Genomic DNA, 22,703 nt, shown 5'->3' with positions numbered 1-22,703 from the left:
ATAGAAGGATGGGATTCCAGCCAATTTTGTGCGTTGAAACCCCCTCAAACCTCAGTCAAACCAATTTCTAACCTCTTTTTCTTCTTTGTTTCTCATCTTGTCTCTGGCACCGACATCGGCCTGCAGCAACATGCCTATGGTCAGATCTAGTGGAGGGACATTTCCTAATGAATTTGAAGTAAAAAATGATTCCTACAAAAGGTTGGCAGTGATTCCCTAGTTTTCCTTAATCTGAGCCACTGGTGAAAAACTAAGATGAGTCATTTTGCCATTCTGCTTGACCCATTTAAGATGACTCACGTCACCATTCAACCTGACCCGGCCAAAGAATCAGTCTTCCCCTCCAAAAGGTGCGTAACTTAGGTTCTTAGAAGACAATGCATTGTCTTCAGTATACTTAAGAGACACCCGTTCTTCCCCTCGATCACTTTTGCCTGGGTCATTGTGGACTGTTTTTCTAGGCGATCTGGACAAAATGCAGAAAAAAATAATAACACCAATTGAATTGATACATGAGTTAGACAACAATTGAATAACAAACATTAAATTGAATTGCTCATAGCTGTAGATTATGCATTAGATCAAAACAGCCGGTGCCCATCTTGATGGGCTGGCCAAGGCACACACTTGCCGAAGGAGACTCAAGAGTGTCAACCTCGCCTTGCAGTGCAGCCTGGATGATGAAATTGGTCGCTGTCTCAAAGGTCATCTTGCTGAAAGGAGAGGTCCCAAAGAGAGCAACCCCAATCCGGTTCATGGGCCTGTACCCGCCGTTCACAGTCATGAAGTCCCCGATCAGGGATAGGTGCCGGAGGTCGACGGAGATCTTGTAGTAGTCGAACACGTTCTTCACCTCATTGATGATGGCTGCTCGAGCTGCCTCCACACCATAAGTCCTCAGAACAGCATGGATATCATTTGACCGTACGTGGTTCACATCGAGGTGCTCATCTAGCAGCCAGAAGGAAAGGAAGTTGACCCCGGCTGTCTCCAGGGCAATTCGCCCGCTGAGCTTGTCTTCCACCACTGAGCACTGTTCGATTCCCCCGGACTGCTTCACGTACACATTCCTCGCCGCCTTCTGTGCCACCTGACAAGGGCAAAGTAAAAGCAAATGAGGTTAATCAATCAAGCAAGGTGTGGATTCTGCACGGAAAGATTCATCATGATGCTACCTCAGCCCAAAGGATGTGCGGCTCATCCTTGAACAGGAAGTGGATCTCAAAGTTTATTCCATCCACATCAACAAAGATGGCCCTGTCAGTCGGCTTCCTGCTTCTTCGTCTGAGCTTCATAGTCGTCTTCTCATTCTTCTTCTCATTCTTTTTCTCCTTTTTCTCCTTTTTCTCCTTTTTCTCCTTTTTCTCATTTTTCTCCTTTTTCTCCTTTTTCTCCTTTTTCTCTTTTTCCTCCTTCTCAGACTTCGCAGGAGATCTCGCACTGCCATCTTCTTCTTGTTCTTCTTCATCATCATCGTCTTCTTTCTCTTCTTCTTGGTCTAGTGCTTCGCCGAGAGCCTGGGCTCCCAGGCTGTAGTCCTCGTCCTCTTCAGCCTGGTCAACTCCACTCTCAAACCCCGATGCTTCACGATCATCTACCATGGGCTCAGAACCCAGGTCACCATCATCCTCATAGTCAAACTCGTCATTCTCCTGCATCTTCCTCTTCTGGGCATCAGTACCCTCGTCCTCACCATCCTCCCCCACATCATCACCATCCTCCTCTTCACCGGTGACCACTCTCGCTGCTTTCCCAGAGGAAGACTTGCCCATGGAGGGCTCATCATCATCACCATGTCCATCTTCATCATCTTCCCCGCCAACTTCTGCTGATCCATCGGTTAAGTCTGCAACTGCAACAGAGTGGATGGCCGATATCTTGGACACCATATCTAGGTGGCGCTTCACAGCGAGCTCGAGAGCGTCCACAAAGTCAAACTTGAGGGCCGTCTCACAGGCTTCCAGGTCAATGCCCGCATGAGGAGGGTACATGTCAGGTGAGTAAAGCTTCCCTGAGAGCTTGTACATGGTGCCCACCTGGTTATCCATCACATAGAAGGGCACCACGCTGACCTCCATGTTTTGAAGCAGATCCGCCAGGGTGACTCTCCTCAGTCTTGCCGCCAGCTGATCAGCCTCCTCCCTACACAATCGTTTGGAACGAAAAGCAAAGTTATGCAAAGCTAAGCATGCGTGCCTGCATACATCCATTCATACATAAATGCATCAGAAGTTATGTACATAAGAAGTTACAAACATGTATTCATGCATGCACAACACGCACGCATGCATACATCCATCCAAACATGCATACAGGCAACAACGCATATATGGATCCATCCATGAATACATAGGCATACATATGTGCATGCATAGTAGATACATATATATATATATATGTGTACAAGCATGCCTATTTGACCAACCTGGATATGAAACTGTGAAGAGGAGCATGCATGCTGCAAACATGCGTGCATATATAAGTGACAATGTGATGATATTAGACTCACCTGGTTATGAAACTATGCAGAGGACATGTCATGACGGGGGTTCTGATGTGCTCTTTGGCAGTCATCAAAATCTCCTGCAGCCGGGGGATACCGAGAGTCACATTCATCTCTCCTCGTCCCGCAAAGTGGAAAGTGTTTAATCTGCATGCAGATGACCATTTTAACAGTGTATCCACAAAAATCGAGAAAATCGCTCAAATTGGATGTGACATCATTGTGAGAAAAGTGAAGGTGGCACTCACGTCATCTGCGTGGACGGTTCACCCACAGATTGGGCAGCAAGAACACCGACTGGTTCCCCAGGCTGGACAAGGCTGGAGGCGTATTTGAGCTTTACCAGCTTCATGAAATCGCTCCGTTTCTTAAGATTCAAAGATCTTCGTTGGGCCTTGGTCAACTTGGAGAAGAAGGCCAACGCCTCTTCTTCAAGCTTATCGGGCAAGTCCTCCACGTACTCATTGAAACCCAGCATAATGTCGTCAACCTCCCGCCCACTAAGTCTTCTTTCTCGCACGACGCTTTGATTCTGAAGAAAAAAGACAAATATGTAATTTCTTTAAGAAGATGGTGAAGTCGGTGGACGAATGATTGAAATCCTACCATCGCAAGGGCTTCAAACTTCCTCAGGTAGCTCGTCTGATGAACATCAATGCCATCCTCGCCGTACAAGAACTGGATGACAGTGCCATCTCCGTCGCGCACGGTGTGATCGTACGAGACCTTGAGGCTCTCAAGATTCTTGATGAGGCATCGCTGCAGGTACCCACTGCGTGCTGTCTTGATGGCCGTATCAACTAATCTGTGGTTCAAAAGACAAGTCAACAGGAAAATAGAATAAAACCACAAAAATCAATGAGCATTAGGGTTTCCTAGTATTACTAACCCATCACGGCCAGCCATGCAGTGAAAATAGTACTCCTGAGGGCGTAAACCAGTCAGAAATCGGTCTCCGATGAAGCCGCCGGCGCGAGAGGCAGTGTCCCACGGTGGGAAGCAGGGCAATGTCTTCCCAGACACCATGCGAGGAACTCTCTTCCCCTCCAGTTCTTGCTGACCCAGCAACGATGAGATTTGAGTAAAATTCACCTGACGCCAACAAAAGTAAGATATAAGGAATTTCCTAAGCTGCAAAATCAAAAGAATATAAGCATACAGAAACTATTATTCGCTGTCTCCGGATGAAGTCATCATTGTCATCCAGAAGTTGTTAGCCCCTTCAACTTAAGCCTGTGTGATGGTGACGATTTTGTCATCATCATTCCTACCAAGATATTGACGATGACTGCTTCATTCTCGGATGAATGATGAGGACAACTTGCCATCATTTCACCTTGGATAAGAGAAGAGAAGCTCGTCGCTGGGATAATAGAGGATGCATTCCTTGAACATCACAGCCGTTAGGATGGCAATTCTATCATCGACATCCTAGTTTCAGAGGAATGACAATGACAGCTTCATCATTGCTATCGTCCAACCAATAAATGACAACGATGAAGATATGCCATCATCTTCGTGTCATAGTGGAGGATGGCAAACACTAGGCCGAAACATACCATTCCACCCTTGGCGCCTGTTGTGGTCATTAGGGTGAGGCAATTTCCAGGAAAGCTTTTCTGAAGGCCGCCCGGGAATAATGTCTTGTTGAGCTCTGACGTCATATGATTAAGAGCATTTGACATCATACGATCAAGCCGTGCTGTCGCAGATTCGCCGTTTGTTCTGACCGCCTTCTCAATCTCTAGCTGCAACTCTTGAGAATCTGTTGTTTGAAAGAAGAGCAAGCATCGCCCAAAAGATAAGCTAATTACCATAAATACTGAACGTACACAACAATAATGAACCAACCTTTGCCTTCGTCCTCAGAGAGAATGAATTTATAATGTACTTCCTTGCCACGCTTCTCACATTCTTCTAGAATGTATTCTCTTTCCATGTCTAACAAAGGGTGAATTAAAAGGTCATCCACTCCACAGGTAAATCCATGGATCTACACACAGAAGATGAGGAGCGTGACTTTAATAAGAATGCATTCAAAGAAAACGGCAGGGATAGGACTCAAACCTGCAAGAACACTGTGAACAGACGACTAAACCCAGAAAGCAAAGTTCCCGCAGTATCCGAGCCATAAAGCTCCTGAACTGTGTGAACGAGGCCATATTTCCCAAACTGATTTTTGTCGAGAATTCCATGAATAAACTCGTTTTTGTAAACATAAAACTCGTGATCAGACTTTTCCTTCCCAAGATACTCTTTCGGAATCTTAACTGTGTTAGAGACACTGAAGGGGGAGTGACCCTTGGTAAGATGATTAAGCATAGCAGATATAACCTGGAGCACGAATAAGTATAAAAGAATTATAACAGGAGGCAGCAATGAAAAGCTAAAAAGAGAACGCAGCTGAAATTAACCTGTTTTCCCGTCCACAACGGCACAGGCTTCCATATAGAAGGGGGAGGCCTCTCCAAGTTCATGTCGGAAGGCAACAGTGAAAGTCGAGAACCATTCTGGGGAAACACACCAGAATCCACAGGCGGCACACAAGACGCATACAGAAGCTGATCGTACTCTTCACGAGTAAGAAACGTGTCTTTCTTTGTGAGAAGGACAGCACTTATGATATGGTCCTGATGAATCACGAGTTAGGTGGAAAATATATGCTAGAAAGTAGGAATCAGGTAAAAAGGAATTATTTTCACCTGAATCAATCCTCTTATAGGATCACCGCTTGTGGGGACGACATACTGCTTGTTTGCGTTGGCGATGTTCAACGCTTCGGCGCGGGAGATTTCATCCTGGGGGAAATGTACATTCATCTCGTCGCCATCAAAGTCCGCGTTGTAAGTGCTGCAGTCCAATCAGAGGTCACTCAATTCTCTCTCTAAAAAGAAGATTTTTATTGATTAAAGGTACCTGCAATTTGCATAATGCATGCGGAGTGTCTTCTCTCCTTTCAACACACGAACAACATGAGCCATCATACTTGGCTTATGAAGAGTAGGCTGAGAGAAAAGAGGAAAGAAAACCCTTGTTTAAAAGAGAATAAGAGAGTCAATGTGACATTGTTGAAAGGGAAGGATACCTGACGATTTACAAGAACAACATCCCCATCACGTAAGTGACGATAAACAATCTTTCCTTCGAACTCAGATTCAGGACATTTTCCTGAATTTGTACGGGCTCCCCGAGATGTAGGTAACTTTCTAGCTATGGACAGTCGAGTGATCTTGCCAGACTGCAACTTGTACGTTTGATCTTTTTCCTTGTAATGGATAGCCCCAGGGTGCACGTCAGCACCATTCATAATAGCATGTCTTAGTCTATCAACATTCCACGGGGTCACTCTCTGTAGAATAGTCAAATCCTCAGATATGGGAAAAAAAAAGTATAGCGAAAAAATATATTGCACAGGTATTGTGACAACGGTGTAGATAACCCACCTCCGGATAAGTTAATTTCAGTGCAAAGTGAGGAGGTATCCCAATCTCATTCACCGCCAAATAAGGATCTGGGGATATGACAGATCGACATGCAAAGTTAACCCTTTTGCCCATCATCTTCTGACGAAATATACCTGCTTTCTTCTCCAGCAATTGACGTATCCCAGTGTTCTCTCTATCCGTTTTACCTAAATATTATAGGAAAAAACCCGAACAAATTAAGCACATAATCCAAGTTCAGTAGATATCTCATAAATCAGAAGAGAGAAGTCACAGAAAACAAGGAGCAACATTCCCGCTTCCACTATCCCTCAGAACATGGTACATCAATAAGAGTGAAAGATTACCAAGCTTTATCATTGAAAAGGATTTTCAATATTGGCCAACAGAGGACTAATAGGTCAGCAAAAAATAACAAATTTACGACAATTGCTTAGTCAAAACAAACTGAAATTGAGTGATGTAGCTGATACAACCCCCAACCTTCAATGGAATTTCTGTGACTAGTACTAGGATAGTGTGAACACTGCTTTCAAAAGTACTTTTAAGAGATCTCTCGGTGTCAGATCAGTCTGACACCCGTCAACAGAGTTGATATAGGTCCGACCAGAGATGCCAACTCTGCTCTCACACGTGAGAAAGGGATATTCCTCTTACATCCCATACTGCTTATTGAGTTTCTTCACATTTATGGTGTTTTGCCCATGCATGTTATCGGAAATAAAGATGATACAGTGAGCAAATAAAAAGGGAAATAACTTACTCAAGCCCTTAGTGTTATCAAATAATACATTCACGCTTCTCTGAAGATCTATCCACCTCCTAACCACGTCTGCATGTGCAGCTCCTCCAGAGACTGAAGTCATTAAGTTAATGTTGTTTTCTTGTACCTTAATCAGCAAAACGTTTTGTGGATGCTCCAATATCTGTCGAGAAAACCATTTACTAGAAGTGAGGCATTTACCAAGAAAACGACATATATTACCAATAAGCCCCATTATGAGCTCCAATGATAAACAAGGAACAAAGAAAACAGATAAAAATGATCAAGCTGAATGAAACAAGGGATAAAGTAAGCTCACATCACCCTGTTGATTTCCTTTTGAAGGAGGGCGAAACTTGCTCGGCGGAACAAGGAGAGATTCTAAGAGAAACATACTGCAAGCGCTTTCCGGAGCAACAGGGCCTTTGCTTTCTGACTGGATTCTGAAAATAAGTGAACAGATACGAGATTCGTTTTCCCACAGGCGCTGTAATATATCTTTGACCTGACACATGATGAATATATACTTGGATGTTACAAAATACAGACAATCAGCGCTTCAAAATAAGTAAATTAAGAACGATTTACACCTTTGTAGGGACAAGCTCTCCCCTTAAGGAATTCTTCTGCTTGATGATTTGTATTTCCAAATCGAAAGGGCTGGAATCTCTGAGGATGTTCTTTCTTATATCTTGATCCGACATTTCCTAAGCAGAGAAGAATATTCCAGATTAAAAAGGCAGATCTATTTACTTTCACTTCAAAAACTCATAAGCGATCGCATCGACGAAAATGCTTTTAGGTCGACCAGAACTGATTTTCTCAATAAATCATTCAAAACACAAAATATCCAACTATTGACATTTATCATGCACAAACGGACAAACATTTTCAGAGTGATAGTTTGTATAAGACTTTCACAGTTAACAATGGAACACTTTGACCCATTACAGATGACCTCAATTAACTGAAAGTTTGCATCTGTCAGTATTTGGTTAATTGGAGGAGAGAGATAGGAGGAAGGCCGACGGAGTGATACGAACCTGGTTGGTTCGTATCGGGAGAAGATGAGAAGGGGAGAGAGAGGGCGCCGGGATGGACGTCGGCGTGCCGGAATGGACAACGACAAGTAGGGGCAGGCGGAGTGGACTTCGCCTACGTGAGGAGTCCGGCGGAGTGGACGTCGCTGGAGGGAGCCAAACACATTTCTGAAGATACTTCTTGGCTGCCCTCCTGAAGGGAGGGCTGTTCTATTTAAAGAGATTACAAAAGGGCCAAATGACCTAAATGCCCCTAGTGGGCTAAATGAACAAAAAGGTTTAGATAAGTCGGGGTCGTACCACGGAGGAGCCAGGAGCCAAACCCTATAAAATAGGTAGAATAGCACAATGTCATTCACGCTCATCATGACTTAAATAAGCTGATCGACTATTATGCTTCTTGATAAAACCCTAACAAAATAGGGAGTGATATCTAAACCTTACAATCTAACAGAGGCCAATGTTGAAAGATCTAGACAGGTACGGATGAGGCCTCATCTTCTGTTGCACCCCTCTGATCCTCTGACTAATTTCTCGAACTGAAATGTGAGCACAAGATGGCTGCTTTATAGTAGACGAATTATGACATGGATCCTCTGAAAAAGGAAAGACACGTCGCCATTGTGCTCCATGTGTGCACAAGGTGAGGAAGAATGCTCTCACCTAGTTTTTGAGAGTTCCTTTCCGCAGGCAATTCGGAGATTGCAGAAGCTCATCCGGATGGATGTGACATCCAACACGGCATGATGCAGCTTGCTCCAGGGGGTGCGTGCATTATGGCTCCAGAAGGACACTCAGAGTGGGGAAGGCTCTTCATGGTGCTTGCATGCATACTTTAAGGACCAGGCAGTGTCACTGACTCGGTACTACATGATGTGGAGAACTGTATATCCTACTGATTAAATAGGAAGTGAATGACGGAAAGGGGACCAGGCTGGTGGTTCATGTATAATTCATGCTCATATTTGGTGGGCAGAAGGAATTTGAAAGAGAAAAAAATTCTCATTCAAGTAAGCACATCTGACAAAATATGAATTATATGACTCACTCCCTTAAAAAAGGAGGTCCAACAGATCCCTGACGGATCTCAAATGGGTATATACAACAGCAGGGAAATTCTAATTAACATGAACAAGAAAAGGACAAAATAAATGAGATGGTTGCTTCCTCTCAAGAAGGTATAAGAACGTTATTCAAGCTCAACTTACTACGCTGAGATAGAACGAGAAAAAGATTCTGATTAAGGTGAGTTCTGAGAATTTTGAACGATTAGAAAATTTTAAAAAGGAAACTCTTCTTTTTAAACAACAAGAGCGAATAATCAAGTCTGCCAACGAGTTTTCTAACAAGCTATACAAGGTGCTCTAGGGACTTTGAATAGATACAATTCGTACCATATTGGCATTCTAAGGGGTATGAGGAATAGTCCGTTAACTTTAGAAAGTCAAGAAGTTAGGCACCATTTTTTTTCATTTGCTGACTATACGTTGTATAAATGTTTCGGGTAACCCCTTTGTAAGCAGTTCTGCAGAGTCAGCTGTTGACCAGACAAAAAATATAGAGATAATACCTCTTCGGTCCTTTCTTCCATGAAATACCTACAAACCTCAGGCGACGAGCCCATAACAGACCTTTCCTTCATTACCCTTTCATTTTCAACTGCAGTAGCTAGTATTTAAACCAGCCATTTCATAGTGATAACGAATTACTTCACACAAACCATAGCATGACAATAACTGATATTGAAGACAAGAAGAAAGAACAATTCTTGATACTCAAACAAAGAGATTACAAGGGGTTTTATAGGGAGCCCTAATGGGCTAATAGTAGAAAGGGCCCTTAATGGGCTAATAATAGAAAGGAGCTAATAATAGAAAGAAGAAAAGAAAAAGGAAAGGAGACAATAATGTCAACACTCCCCCTCAAGCTGGAGCGTGGATGTTTTCCACACCCAGCTTGGAACAGAGCTCCTCAAACCGAGGGGCATGAAGCCCTTTGGTGAAGATGTCTGCAAGCTGTTCAGCTGACGGAACATATGGCGTGCAGAAATTTCCCGACTCAAGCTTCTCTTTAATGAAATGTCGATCAATCTCAATGTGTTTTGTACGATCATGCTGGACAGGATCATGAGCAATGCTGATAGCCGATTTGCTGTCACAGAACAGCTGAACAGGGGAAGAAACCGGACACCTTAGTTCACGAAGCAGTTGGGTAATCCAAAGTGCTTCACAAAGACCATGCGCAAGGGCACGGAACTCCGCTTCAGCACTTGATCGAGAGACCACTTTCTGTTTCTTACTCCAAGTAATAAGATTGCCTCCCAAGAAGGTGCAGTACCCAGAGGTCGACCGACGATCAACCACAGATCCTGCATAATCGGCATCAGTGTAGACTTCTAGACGCAGACCACTGTGACGACGAAACATTAATCCACGGCCAATGGTGCCCTTCAAGAAACGGAGTAGGCGATGGGCAGCATGAAGATGACTCATTCGAGGGTTCTGCATAAACTGACTTAGAACACCCACTGTATATGCAATGTCGGGACGGGTGTGGGTGAGATAGAGCAGTTTGCCCACAAGTCTTCGATATTGTCCGGGCTCAGCCGGATCTTCATTCTCATCCGCACCAAGTTGATGACTCACATCAATCGGTGTCGAAATAGGCTTGGAGTCTTCCTTTCCCAGCTCGCAAAGAAGATCCACTGTATATTTCCGCTGACAGATGAAAATCCCACTCGAAGAATAAGCCACCTCAATACCAGGAAAATATCGTAATGGGCCAAGATGACGTATGGCAAAGTCCGACGACAGATACATAGCCAGTTGAGTAATGGACTCCGTATCATCACCCGTGATGATAATGTCATCCACGTACACGAGAAGAATAGCCACTCCCCCGGACGTGGAATGACGGTAGAAAAGCGTGTGATCTCCATTACACTGACGGTATCCCCGGTTCTTCATGGCCATGGTGAAACGGCCAAACCAAGCACGAGGAGATTGCTTCAAACCGTACAGCGCTTTCTTCAGGCGACAAACAACTGAACTCGGAGTAGACGGCACTAAGGAGGCATATCCAGGAGGTAAGGCCATATAGATCTCCTCAGTCAAATCACTATGAAGAATAGCATTCTTGACATCATATTGCTGCAATATCCAGCCCCGATCGGCGGCAAGAGCCAAGAGAATCCGGACAGTGTTCATCTTGGCCACAGGGGCAAACGTTTCCTGATAATCAATGCCATACTGTTGGGTGAACCCTTGTGCCACAACACGTGCCTTGTGCCTTTCAATAGAGCCGTCGGAATTGTGCTTTACAGCATAAACCCAACGACTGCCAACCAAGTGCTTGCCCGGCGGTAGTGGAACCAGATCCCATGTGTCATTTAGGGCAAGTGCTTGTAGCTCCTCCTCCATTGCCCGACGCCAATGAGGAAGAGAGAGGCTACGCCCACCGTCTTTGGAAGGGAGATAGTGTCAAGGGAGGTGAGAAGAGCGTGGTAGGAGGGGGGAAGACGGTGAGATGAGATGGATGCGGCTAATGGATACAATGGAGAAGGATGAGGGCAAGACACAAGTGCTAATGAAGGATTTTCAAGAGGAGTGGATGAGGAGGATGAGGGAACTTCAGGTGTAGGAGGAACACAAGGCTTATGCATTTAACAAGAGTGATACCATAGCGTTTTCTGGGCAACGGTGTATAGGTAAAGGGGCACAACATAGTGGGATAGAGGGATCCGATGGGGACTCTGCAGGAGGGTTTGATGAAGCAGAGGATGGATCTGTAGTAAGGACAGGTGGATTTGGGATTGGTGCAGGCAGAGGATCAGAGGACAAGGTGTTCATGGGAATATCAGATGGAGGCTCTTGAGAGGAACAGGCAAGGAAGGACTTGGGACTGGTGACGAGGAGATGAGTTAGGAAGAATAAGAAATTCAAGGGATCTGATTGAGGTGGTAAAGAAGGAGAAGGTGGAGAAGAAGAGGGTACTACGGAGTGAATTCACAAAGGTAGCATCCTTGGTGACAATAAATCGACGAGAGGGTGGATGATAACATCGATAACCCTTTTGAGTAGAAGCATAGCCGACGAAGACACATTGGATGGCCCGAGGATCAAGCTTGTCACGACCAAGATGGTGGTTAGGAGCAAAGCAAACGCACCCAAAGACACGAGGGGTAAGATTGGTTCGGAGAGAAATGTTGGGGAAGGAATGCTGGAGACAATCAATGGGAGTAGAGTAGTTAAATGCGAGACGGAAGACGGTTGAGAAGATGAATGGCAGTTAGGACAGCTTCAGCCCAAAAATACTTTGGCACATGCATGTGAAATAAGAGGCTCGAGCCATTTCAAAAATGTGTGACGAATTTTCGTTCTGCAACTCCATTTTGCTGGGGGGTGTAAGGTCATGTGGTTTCATGGATGATGCCTTTTTCTTGGAAGAAAGTACTTAGCGTGGAATTGACATAGTCTCGGGCATTGTCGGAGCGGAAGCGACGAATAGAAGTGCAGAATTGAGTTTGAATGAGAGAGTAGAACTGAGGAATAACAAGGGAGATCTCTGATTTATTTTTCAAGAGATAGGCTCACGTGAAACGAGTAGCGTCATCAATGAATATACATAACCACCGAGCACCGGACGTGCTATGAACAGGGGAGGGTCCCCACACGTCAGTGTGAACGAGAGCAAAAGGAGTCGTCAAATGGGAAGAAGAAATAGAATACATAGTACGATGATGTTTAGCAATTCGACAAGCATCACAAACAAAGCGGTCCACGGAGTGGCCTTGGAAAAGTTTTGGAAATAAACGATAAAAAGTAGCAAAGGATGGATGGCCGAGGCGTCGATGGAGAAGCCACAAACGCTCATGAGACGCCGAAAGGGGAACTGCAGCGGCAGCAACAGCGAGGGGAGACAAGGGAGATTGAACAAGATAGAGACCCTCATGCTCCTCAGCAATGGAAATCGTCCTCCCCGACACCTTATCACGATAAAAACAGGTATTAGGAGTGAATGTAAGATCTTGGTTCAGATCACGAACAAGGCGGGATAAAGAAAGAAGATGATGAGCAAGCCATGGAACATGAAGGACTTTAGTGAGGTTCATCGAAGGAGAGAGAGACACACGACCAATCCCAGCCACAGTGAGAAGATCACCGGAAGCTGTTTTAACTTTGGAGGAGCCGGAAACGGGTTCATAGGTCACAAAAGCTCTAGGATTGGGTGTCATGTGGGCAGTGGCACCAGAGTCAAGAAGCCAAGTGGATGATGATGACGACGGAGATGGTGAAGGAGGAGGAGAAGGAATGGTGGACATACCCGCGTTAGCTAGAGAGCACGAGCCCACGACTGGAGGGTCAAGCAACGCCGAAGACGCCCACTTCTTCAGGTGTAAAGCCGGGAAGAGAAGCACTCGCCAAGACCCTCCACTTGGAAGAAGACCATAGGACAGAGGCACTTGACCAGGCATCGGTACTTGGTTGACAGAAGGTGCAACCGTAGCGAGATTGCTCTGTTGTGTTCGCTCGTTGAAGCTTAAAGCACGCCTCCTTGGAGTGACCCCGCTTTTGCAGTAATTGCAGAAAAGGGAAGGATCACCTTTGGAGGATTCCTCAGTCCGAGTAGATGGACCACGACGAAGCTCCTGCTCCAGTCGATGTGGTCGCACCAAGGAGCGCGTGGAGGAAGACGAATGTGCTACAAGTGCAGAAGCCGGGTCTGGGACTGCTGAAAGCGAGATTCTTCAATTCTCGCTGCGGCGCATCCTTGAAGGAAAGCTCTTTCTCCCGGTGTATAAGCTGAGCCCGCATCGCTTCATATTCCGGGTTAAGTCCTATAAGGAACTGAAAAACCCGGTTGAAGAGTGTACTTGCGATCCACCGAGTGAGGGTCCGGAGGCATGTAGTGATCAATCTCATTCCACAGAGAAATGAGTTCTGTGCTGTACTCCATGATCGTCCTGTCTCCTTGACGCAGATTGGCGGCCCGATGCACTAGCTCATACAGTGTGGCAATATTATTTTTCTTGGAGTGGCTGTCAAGGGTCGCTTCCCACACGGCCCGGGCAGACTCAAGAGACAGAAATTCACCCTTGATACTCGGTGAAATACTATCCAAAAGCCATCGATGGACCACCCCTTCAACGTCTAGCCAGTCATAGTACTTGGAGTCTGTCTTGGAAGGCCCTTCTTCAAGTAAATGACGCATCAGTCGTCCCTTGAGAGTAATCTGGACATATTGCTGCCACTGAAGAAGGTTAAAGCCGGTGAACATCCCATCTGGAGGCATCCGAGGCAGACAAAACGGTCCAGGTGAAGCCGACCAATTCCCAAACTCAAGAGGTGCCTCCGAAGCATTTGACGTTTGACCCACACTGGGTGGCGTCGATGTTGGCGTCGATGCTGGCGTCACACCGGAAACCGATACAGGCTCCATCATCTTGATCACAGAATGAAGTGTCGCACGAGGAGCACACGGCTGCAGGAACGCCCGTGGCTATTGGCTGCGTGCGCGGCTGAAGAGTCGAGGAGGGAGCGCGGCCGCGACCGAGAGGAGAGCGCGCGGTCGAGAGGGAAGCGTGCGCTGCCGAGAGAGAAGCACAGCCGAGGAGGGAGCGCGGTGCGGGAAGTGGGAAATGTGGCCGGAAAGAAGCTACGCCGCCAGGAGCAGGTAGCCAACTGGAAGGAGAATGAGCTCAAGATCGTGGCGAATGTAGAAACACTAGAGATCGGAGCTACGGTCGAGCCCAGGAACCCGGATTAGGGTTAGGGTTAGGGCTATCATACCATGAAGACAAGAAGAAAGAATAATTCTTGATACTCAAACAAAGAGATTACAAGGGGTTTTATAGGGAGCCCTAATGGGCTAATAATAGAAAGGGCCCTTAATGGGCTAATAATAGAAAGGAGCTAATAATAGAAAGAAGAAAAGAAAAAGGAAAGGAGACAATAATGTCAACAGATATGTTGCCACAATGTAGTCTCATTGTTCCAGAGCCCCGAATTCCACCCAAGCACTTTCTCTTTCTTCCTCTGTTGATTACAAAGTTCCGACCAGTAACTGCACCACATTTAGCCGACAATGCAGAACCTTGGACGTGATCTTCTTCTCGGTATAATTCTGATGGGTGTGTCAATAATCCTTGACGAACGCAGATAACAGTCAAAGAAAGATTTTTTGAAAAAAATTAACCGCTTCAAGTTGATTCATTCTATCCCAGGATCAAGGTAGATTAGATCATCAGTTTCCCGTTGCAGAACAAGGTAGCCCTTAACAATACATTTTGAAGATGAAGGTGTCATTCTACAAAGATACCTCTCCCTAACCACTTCGGTGTTCCTTTTATACAAGTCCTGAAATAGATTCTTTGAAAAGAACCCTTCAGATATTAGCATTACAGCTTTGTACCGATTGAGTTCAGCTTCTAATGCCCATATCATGGTAAACCAACTCAAATTACAATTCATAAGATGCATGTGATTTGCAAGACATTGCTCCCATCAGAAAATAGATAGGCTCCCCCGTCGTATAGAGAATGCGCAACAATCTGTTCAAGATTTCCGTGCAATTGAACACATAAGGTGCCACAAATGTTTGAGGTCTTAGATCAGATCATGGTTCTAAGATGAGGTTTCAAGTCCCAAGGAAGAACCTTAAGAGACAACCATTAACCTATTTTATAAATTACAAAATGTCATGTGATTTTAGGGAGAACAACTATTGGATCAGATCATTCATTGGATTTCCTGAATCCCTCTATCGGCACAATTTCTAGGTCTTCCAGCCAGCTAAAATGTCAGAGTGAAGGAATTTTTAGATCTTTCAAATCACTCCTGCAACAAATATGTCATTGCTTTCTTCCGAGGAACATCAGAGATGTATCAAAACATAGATTAGAGAATCATGAGAGACTATATGCTCAGTACTAAACTCCTTCCTCTGCATAGCAATCTATTCATTGCGGTACTTCCTAACAATATGGCAGATTATGAAACTCAAGAAGGTGACCAAATTAGTCAAGAATGGAAAGAACTGAAAGAGAGAGACAACACAGCATCAGAGATGTCCCATCAATTGAGAGATTCATAGAAAAGAAAAGAATAGGAGATATAATCGAAAACGAGAGTACTCCTATGTTTCCTCACAAGGTATCGCCTCCATCATATATCTCTCCTATTTTGTAGGGGCTTCTATCATTGAAGAATCCACAATAAAAATGTACAGAGACCTACCCGCTTTAAATGTAAAACACATTTTCATTATTTCTCTTCCAGAATGTGGTCGAGTGCCCAAAAGCTTCTTTGCTGAAATGCTTTGCTTTCTTTGTCTGTGTTTCTGTTAGTCGGAAGTGTTTCTTATTTCTTTAATTGCTTTATCCTGTTTATTTCTTCCTCAGTTGCCCTTCTTATTGGGTGTAATCTAATTGGCCCAATAACATGTGGGCCCACTTGTAATCCTATAAGTATGGGAAGACCTAAGACTATGAAACTAACTCTTCTGTTTTTTCTTCAATCTCTCTATCCACCGTAACCCTAACCTCCTGGCTCGCCGCCAGCATGTAACAAGGAAGATCAGCAATAGACAGTTTTCTCAAAATTCTGATGGGTCAAGCACTCATCCCTTCTCTTAAAAATGGAATCGGGTTTAATGGTTCAGAGGTTTAAACCAAGAGACAATACACAAGCTCAGACAGCTCATTACTCATAGAGCAGTCAACAATGGGTAACAGCATACTCTTAACAGCCTAAGCTTGCAAGCAAAGATGCCGTTAAGAGTTTTCAGCTAAATACCCAAGAACAAGAGAATTTGGAAACACCAAACGCCACTTCATAAGGTAATATAACGGATGGAAGCAGAAACCAAATCATCAAGAGGAAAACAATTTTCTTTGACATCCATTGTGTACCGTTTCACAATAAAATGGCGCACAACGTATGTCAAAGAAACGTTAACCAAAACAGACCAGTAGTTATCAAAATAAGTAACAAGATCTATATTCCAAGCAATCAGCAGAGTAGGTAAAGAATCTCAGAAGAAATTTCTTTTTGAAGAAAGAATCGCAGAAAATATTCAGAGAAGGAAAAACGAGCAAACCATTTTCAGCCAACCAAATGATGGGCTTGTAATCTTTGGGCTTCTTTTTTCGCAGTTTGTACATTTTTTGCAATTATCCCTCATAAAACGATTCAAAAGAAAATTAGCTTTGGAAAACTGAAGAGAAGTCCATGGATTATGTGCAGATTTATTCTCAGTAGAGATCCTTTTAGCTGGAGATGCTTCGTCCTCTTCGGGATCATCAAACTGACTTTTCAATGATTCTGACTCCAAACTATCAGCTTCAGTTACACGCCCTTTCAGTATGAGCTCCAATTGGTCAGAATACAGTCGAACCTATGCAAAAATATCAGAAATGTAATCATAAAGTAGCATGTATAACGTAACATCAAATATAATATCATATTCAGTAACGAAGTTAAATCAAAATATAAAACATAAGTAAAGCAAGAGCCGACCTTTCGGCGACTCAATTTGAATCTGTGACAAAAGAAACAAACTTTTTGAAGGAGGCCATAGAGAGTTCTAAAAAGCAGGGGATTGTAAACTGGTACTGCGAAGTCAATATGACCACAATGACCAGGACAACGAACGGAGTAGAGCCCACACGTTTTACACCTGCAGATAAATTTCCAAAAATACTTTCAGAATTGCTACGTGCAAGAATACATTCGATTTCTACGATAACACATAAGGTGATCGACGAATTCAAAAACTGTAAGGAAGTTATAAAATCCCCAAAAATAAAAGAGAGGTGTCGAGTCTGAATGCTCGTTGAATTTAGGTCCAAGAAATTAATTGGAGAGGAAAAAATTAACTTACAGGTCAGACCCATAAACCGCGCCGAGTGCGGGGTCGTAAAGCCCATCCACTATCGGTCTGTCGTTGATGTCTAGAAGCTCCGCTTTTGTGATCTTTTTCACGCTAATCTTCCTAATTTCCTCGGAAGTCAAGAAGCCGAATGAAATCGAACCAACGGACGTCGACGCAGCCTGCTACGAGAAGAAGGAGTAACTACGAGGATGACTTTAGGGGGAAATCAAACACAACCCATGTTGCCCAACAAGTGTCAATATACTTTGAAAACACGAACACCCACAATTGATCCTTCCCAATCCAACAAGGAACAATGTCGAAGGAAAACGCACCGATGGATGGAAAACACGAGTACCTCATCGACGCGCGAATCACCCATGGTGATCAAGACCAGAAGCGAGGTTCCGATTCCGCAGAACTTCCTCAAGTCGCCAGCGGGGGTTTAAGCAACATGCCCGCTAGGGTTTATCGGTGTAAGCTTCGACGGTCCATCGGTCCAGCCTAGCAATTCACGTATTAATATGTAGGAAAATACATTTTTTGTTTAAGAAATTAAGGAACAAAAATTGTATATTTAAATGTGTTGCTAGTTCAATGAGAGTCGGGTACAACGAGAATTTAAGGACGTTGAAAAAAATGGTGTTTCTTGTTTGAATACAAAATAGCTTCAATACGTAATTAAAATGATGTCTCAAATGATGTGAGATGGATCTTAATTTGTATCAGAAATATGTAAACGTGAACTGAATGGCAACTAAGATTATTATACATGTTGATATGCATAAAAACACACGTTGCTATGTAGAAAATGAATAGTGTTTAAGTTGAACATTAAGTCTTAGAAAATTCTTGTAATTGGTTTAAGTCTATGCTTATACAAATAAATGAGCTTTTTGTAATTTTAAGAGCAAGTGCAAATTCGGGATATCGGTAATCATAAGTGCAAATGCATATATTGGAAATTTTATAAGTTGAATAATACATCATTTCTATACAAATGTAGTAGCCATGGATTTATATATAAATTATCTGAACGATCTATATTGTCACTCAAAGTGTTATAAATATGATCTATAAGGTTATATCTACATGTCTGAGCTAGGTAAAAATTGAAGAATTATTATAAATAATATCTTCAATAAAATAAAAATGACTTTATAAATCAATTAATTATAATTATATTGTGAATGATAACTCGAATGTTAATAAACAAATATGTGAATGCATGATGCGTGAATATGAAAATATATGCAAATATCATACATTCTAAAAGAACCAAGACAGAAATTAGTGCAGATGAAGATGTTTTAGAGGTGAAAAAGTGGTCTGATTAGCATAAATTGCTGAAGAATATACCCAGTAAATTAATACATCAGACTAAAAAATAGAAACATGATTACTTTGTTATCCGTATTTTTAAAATATAGATCTTATATTCATGTACCTGATTAAGTTCATTTCCTAGCGGGATGTATTGTGTTCCTTCGTGTGAAGGATTATCTTTCTAGATTCTTGAGAGTGTCTTCCTTCAGTTGACACTATGTTTTGTAGAATTGCCATCGTTTTTATGTTCACCATTTTATAGCTGAGTTAGAGGATCTTCATGGAAATCTTTGACGACTCAGTTTAGGGATTAGCCTTGCCATTGTAGTCATTAAGGTCATGCAGCAATTAAGAAGAGTAACATCACTTTCTTGACAGGTATACGATGATTAAGGATAGTGCCTCAATGGATCTTAGTTGTTGAGAGTAGTAAAATACCAAGAGGACAAAGATGTTAGAAGTAGATCAAGTAGGTGAGAGAGAGAGAGATTGAATAGTAAACAATAGTTAGATACAATAGGTAATAAGAAATATTTTGATGTATATATTTAGCCTGAAGATTGAGATAGGTAAAAAAATAATGACTCATGTGTCTCTAAACGAATGACATGATGGAATTATATGTGGCCTGCAAGACAATCAAGTAGTCGATGTCTTGGTTAATGATTACTAGCATAATGTATTAATATGAATGTACATGGGAATAGATGTAATAAATATGTGAATTATGATGAGATTATTACATGGTTATCACTATTCATTAAACGTGTGTTTTAAAATATGCTCATTCAAAAGATACTCGAGAAATATATGAAACTATCTAGAAAGAATAATGTGTGTTGCTTATAACAAGGCCATTTGTGTGTTGCTTATACTGTCCTACTAATATGACCCGTATGATCGATCCCAAGGCCATATGTGGAGCATGTGTGTTGCTTATAACTAAGTTCAAGGATACATGCATTGATAAGTAAACCATGATAAGATTGTCCCACATGGATTACTTATTAGATACTTATAGTTAATTAGATTTACTTAGAAATTCATAAAATAAAAATATAATACAGTAATCAGTCTCAAACAATTCAAAACATGACGGTGCCTAACTTTTCCAATATGATATATATGGCTTTAATATTATTAGTATAATATCAATTGTGGGAATTATAAATGGCAATTGTAAATTCCAAGCCTAGCTATGAATTCATTAATGCAAATAGTATTCATTATTTTATGTGCCCTGTCGTCTCTTTTACTATTCCCAATATCTGCTTTCAGTGAGATAGGGTGGCAAGGAAATAATGAGCATATACTTGGCTTCGAATATCTCAAGGATATCTCAATGTTTGCTCGTCCCATGATTTGCACGGATCTCACAAGATCTTGGACATTTGACAGATAAAGAGACTTATTCAAGGAAACAACAATTTGCAGTTTCAATCAATGGAAAAGTAATGTGTCCATTTAACTTTTTCACTTCAAAATCACTTTTTGATTTGTTATTCCATTGCATAATAGATTTATGATCAAGTCTGCTAAAGCTATGAATCCAAATAATTAGGACATTTGAGTAGTTAACTAGAATAACCCACCGGCCCAAAGGGTCATGAGTATAAAAGTGGAAAAATGACAAAATATTATAAAGAGGGGAAGGAACTCATTCTCAATTGCCCACGCAAGCAATAATTCCCTGCTCTTTATTCTTGAACTGTCTTAAAACAATATTTTCTAGTGATACTGATAGCAATGAGATCTTCTAGAATTTTAGTTGTTAATTTTATGGGAACTAAGGAAACACAATATTCTGGATATTATGTGTATGCTACAGGTGACAAATCATGTGATCAGCTCAAAGAGACTCATTCAATGAACCTAATCATAGTGGAATCTATTAAGCATAAGGTGATATGATCATATAATCATCTTCATGAAGAGAATTGATCAGAAATTGTCAACCTATCCTACAAAGCCAATAGTTGTCACCTTGGTAGTCGTGTGGGGGTGATAAATGATAATTATACACTAATAAGATTTGTCCTATTTATACTTGATGAGCGTGTGTTAAAAATCCTTAACTTTATGTATATATTTTAAGATTTAAAATATCATTGTGTGTGACCCTCTAGGCAAGCATTTAAGTCTAGTTAATGACATTTACTGCCCAACCTACCTAATGAACTTTTTAGCCACATAGATGATTAGTCAATGATTGATTTCACCCAATCAATGAACTTTGTAGCATGAGGAGTGCCAAGCTACACCTTGTGCTTTTGAAGATAGAAAGGAATGCATTGACTCTCTTATGGAACCTTTAATCACTGATTGTCCATAATGTGTAACAACTCATCCACATGATGCTCCACGGATGACTTGAGGTATGATCCACTATTAAACCCTAATCAATCATCTCAATAAGTATTGATGTGTTTGAGGAAACATCAAGGAACTCTTGATACCATGTATATGATTAGGTTAAAGTCATGAAATGCACACATTTTCTACAATAAAGTATTTCTATGTGTTTACTATCAATATTAAAATGATTAAATACTTTTTAATGTGTTCTGATTTATGTGAATTTTTAGGTACATTTGTGGTGACAAGCAATCGGCGTAGAATGATGCAGATGTGTGATATGATTCATGAATTTTTGTAGCCATGTTGTTCTTTAAATTTGTTATTGACACTCGTCAGTGTGTTAATGAATGAACTTGCTGCGGCATAAAATAATATTCTTAGATTTAAATTCTTAAATAAAATAACTTTATAATTCAAAAATATAAACCAGAATTTACATCAATATTTTTTAACGAGCTTTCTGAAGTTTTCTTATATTATTCATATTCTGTGTCATGATAGAAATCTGCCACACGGATCACATGACAGAGAAAATTGAAGGATAGAGAAAATTTCATAATTAAGAGTGATTCACCTTCAATTCATGATATATTGCTAAATAATTGAGTTCCAGTTACTTCGTTTCTGAAATTTTGTCATATTTCCTTCTGTTTTTTCTCTACCCCGTCATAATATTTTATCCATAAAATAGGCCTCCAGACCTTGTGAAAAATACACCCCTTGGGTTTTGTTCTTAAATACGATAAACTAAATGTTTTGCTCGTGTAGAAACTTATTTGGGTCTATTCTTGCATTTCATGAGCGAATGGTTAAATGACTCATGTTACAGTGAACATGTGAAGAAAAAGCACCGCTTACCTTATTGGCCACATAACTTGCCGCTTCATGAGCGAGGTTAGTGTGCGTTTACTTTTTTGAATTCTCACATCTTCATCTTTTTTCCTACCTTATAATTTTTGATATCATAGCTTTTAATAATAATGCACGCCACCACAAACTTTTCCACTGGTACTCACATATCCACCTGATAACACACTTTTTCGTAGCATAATACGACTATAGTTCCATATTTATTTGCATTAAATTGACTATATGTGTGTGTCATCAGTTCTAAAACGAATAAATTTATTTTTAGAATATTTTTTGAATTTTATTATATTTAATGGTTTTTATAACATCGTCTTCTCAAATAAAATATCTTTTGGGTCAATGTATGATTTTTGGCATTATATTCAAAGATACATCATATTTAATTCTATATATACATCTAACATTTTTAAGAATTAATATATTATTTATGGAATTTGAAATGGTTCTTTGACTTTTTCAGTCTTCCAAAATCGTAACAAATAGAAAATCAGAAGGCTCACAATGATCCAATTTCAAATCACTATATTTGA

At 41.7% G+C, this 22,703-nt stretch overlaps 1 protein-coding gene across 1 annotated transcript; it reads right to left on the bottom strand.

Moving 5' to 3' along the window:
• Positions 1 to 476: 476 nt before the first annotated feature.
• Positions 477 to 18,112, bottom strand: NRPA1 (nuclear RNA polymerase A1). The gene is made up of 21 exons (XM_078586819.1): positions 17,978 to 18,112; positions 17,629 to 17,798; positions 17,265 to 17,424; positions 16,846 to 17,142; positions 7,300 to 7,416; positions 7,029 to 7,214; positions 6,710 to 6,872; positions 5,947 to 6,134; positions 5,589 to 5,852; positions 5,420 to 5,508; positions 5,206 to 5,353; positions 4,918 to 5,133; positions 4,571 to 4,837; positions 4,355 to 4,496; positions 4,063 to 4,268; positions 3,393 to 3,595; positions 3,110 to 3,308; positions 2,752 to 3,035; positions 2,510 to 2,650; positions 1,176 to 2,142; positions 477 to 1,090 (listed from the first exon to the last, which is right to left on the bottom strand). The coding sequence occupies exons 1-21, from the start codon at positions 17,999 to 18,001 to the stop codon at positions 557 to 559; spliced, it is 4,965 nt and encodes a 1,654-aa protein (XP_078442945.1). The 5' UTR covers positions 18,002 to 18,112; the 3' UTR covers positions 477 to 556.
• Between the last annotated feature and the right edge of the window lie 4,591 nt (positions 18,113 to 22,703).

The sequence above is a fragment of the Wolffia australiana genome, chromosome 14, assembly GCF_029677425.1.
Source record: "Wolffia australiana isolate 7733 chromosome 14, ASM2967742v1".
Classification (NCBI taxonomy): Eukaryota; Viridiplantae; Streptophyta; class Magnoliopsida; order Alismatales; family Araceae; genus Wolffia; species Wolffia australiana.
Note: the sequence above shows the minus strand (reverse complement) of the source record. Positions and strands in the feature narration are given on the sequence as shown.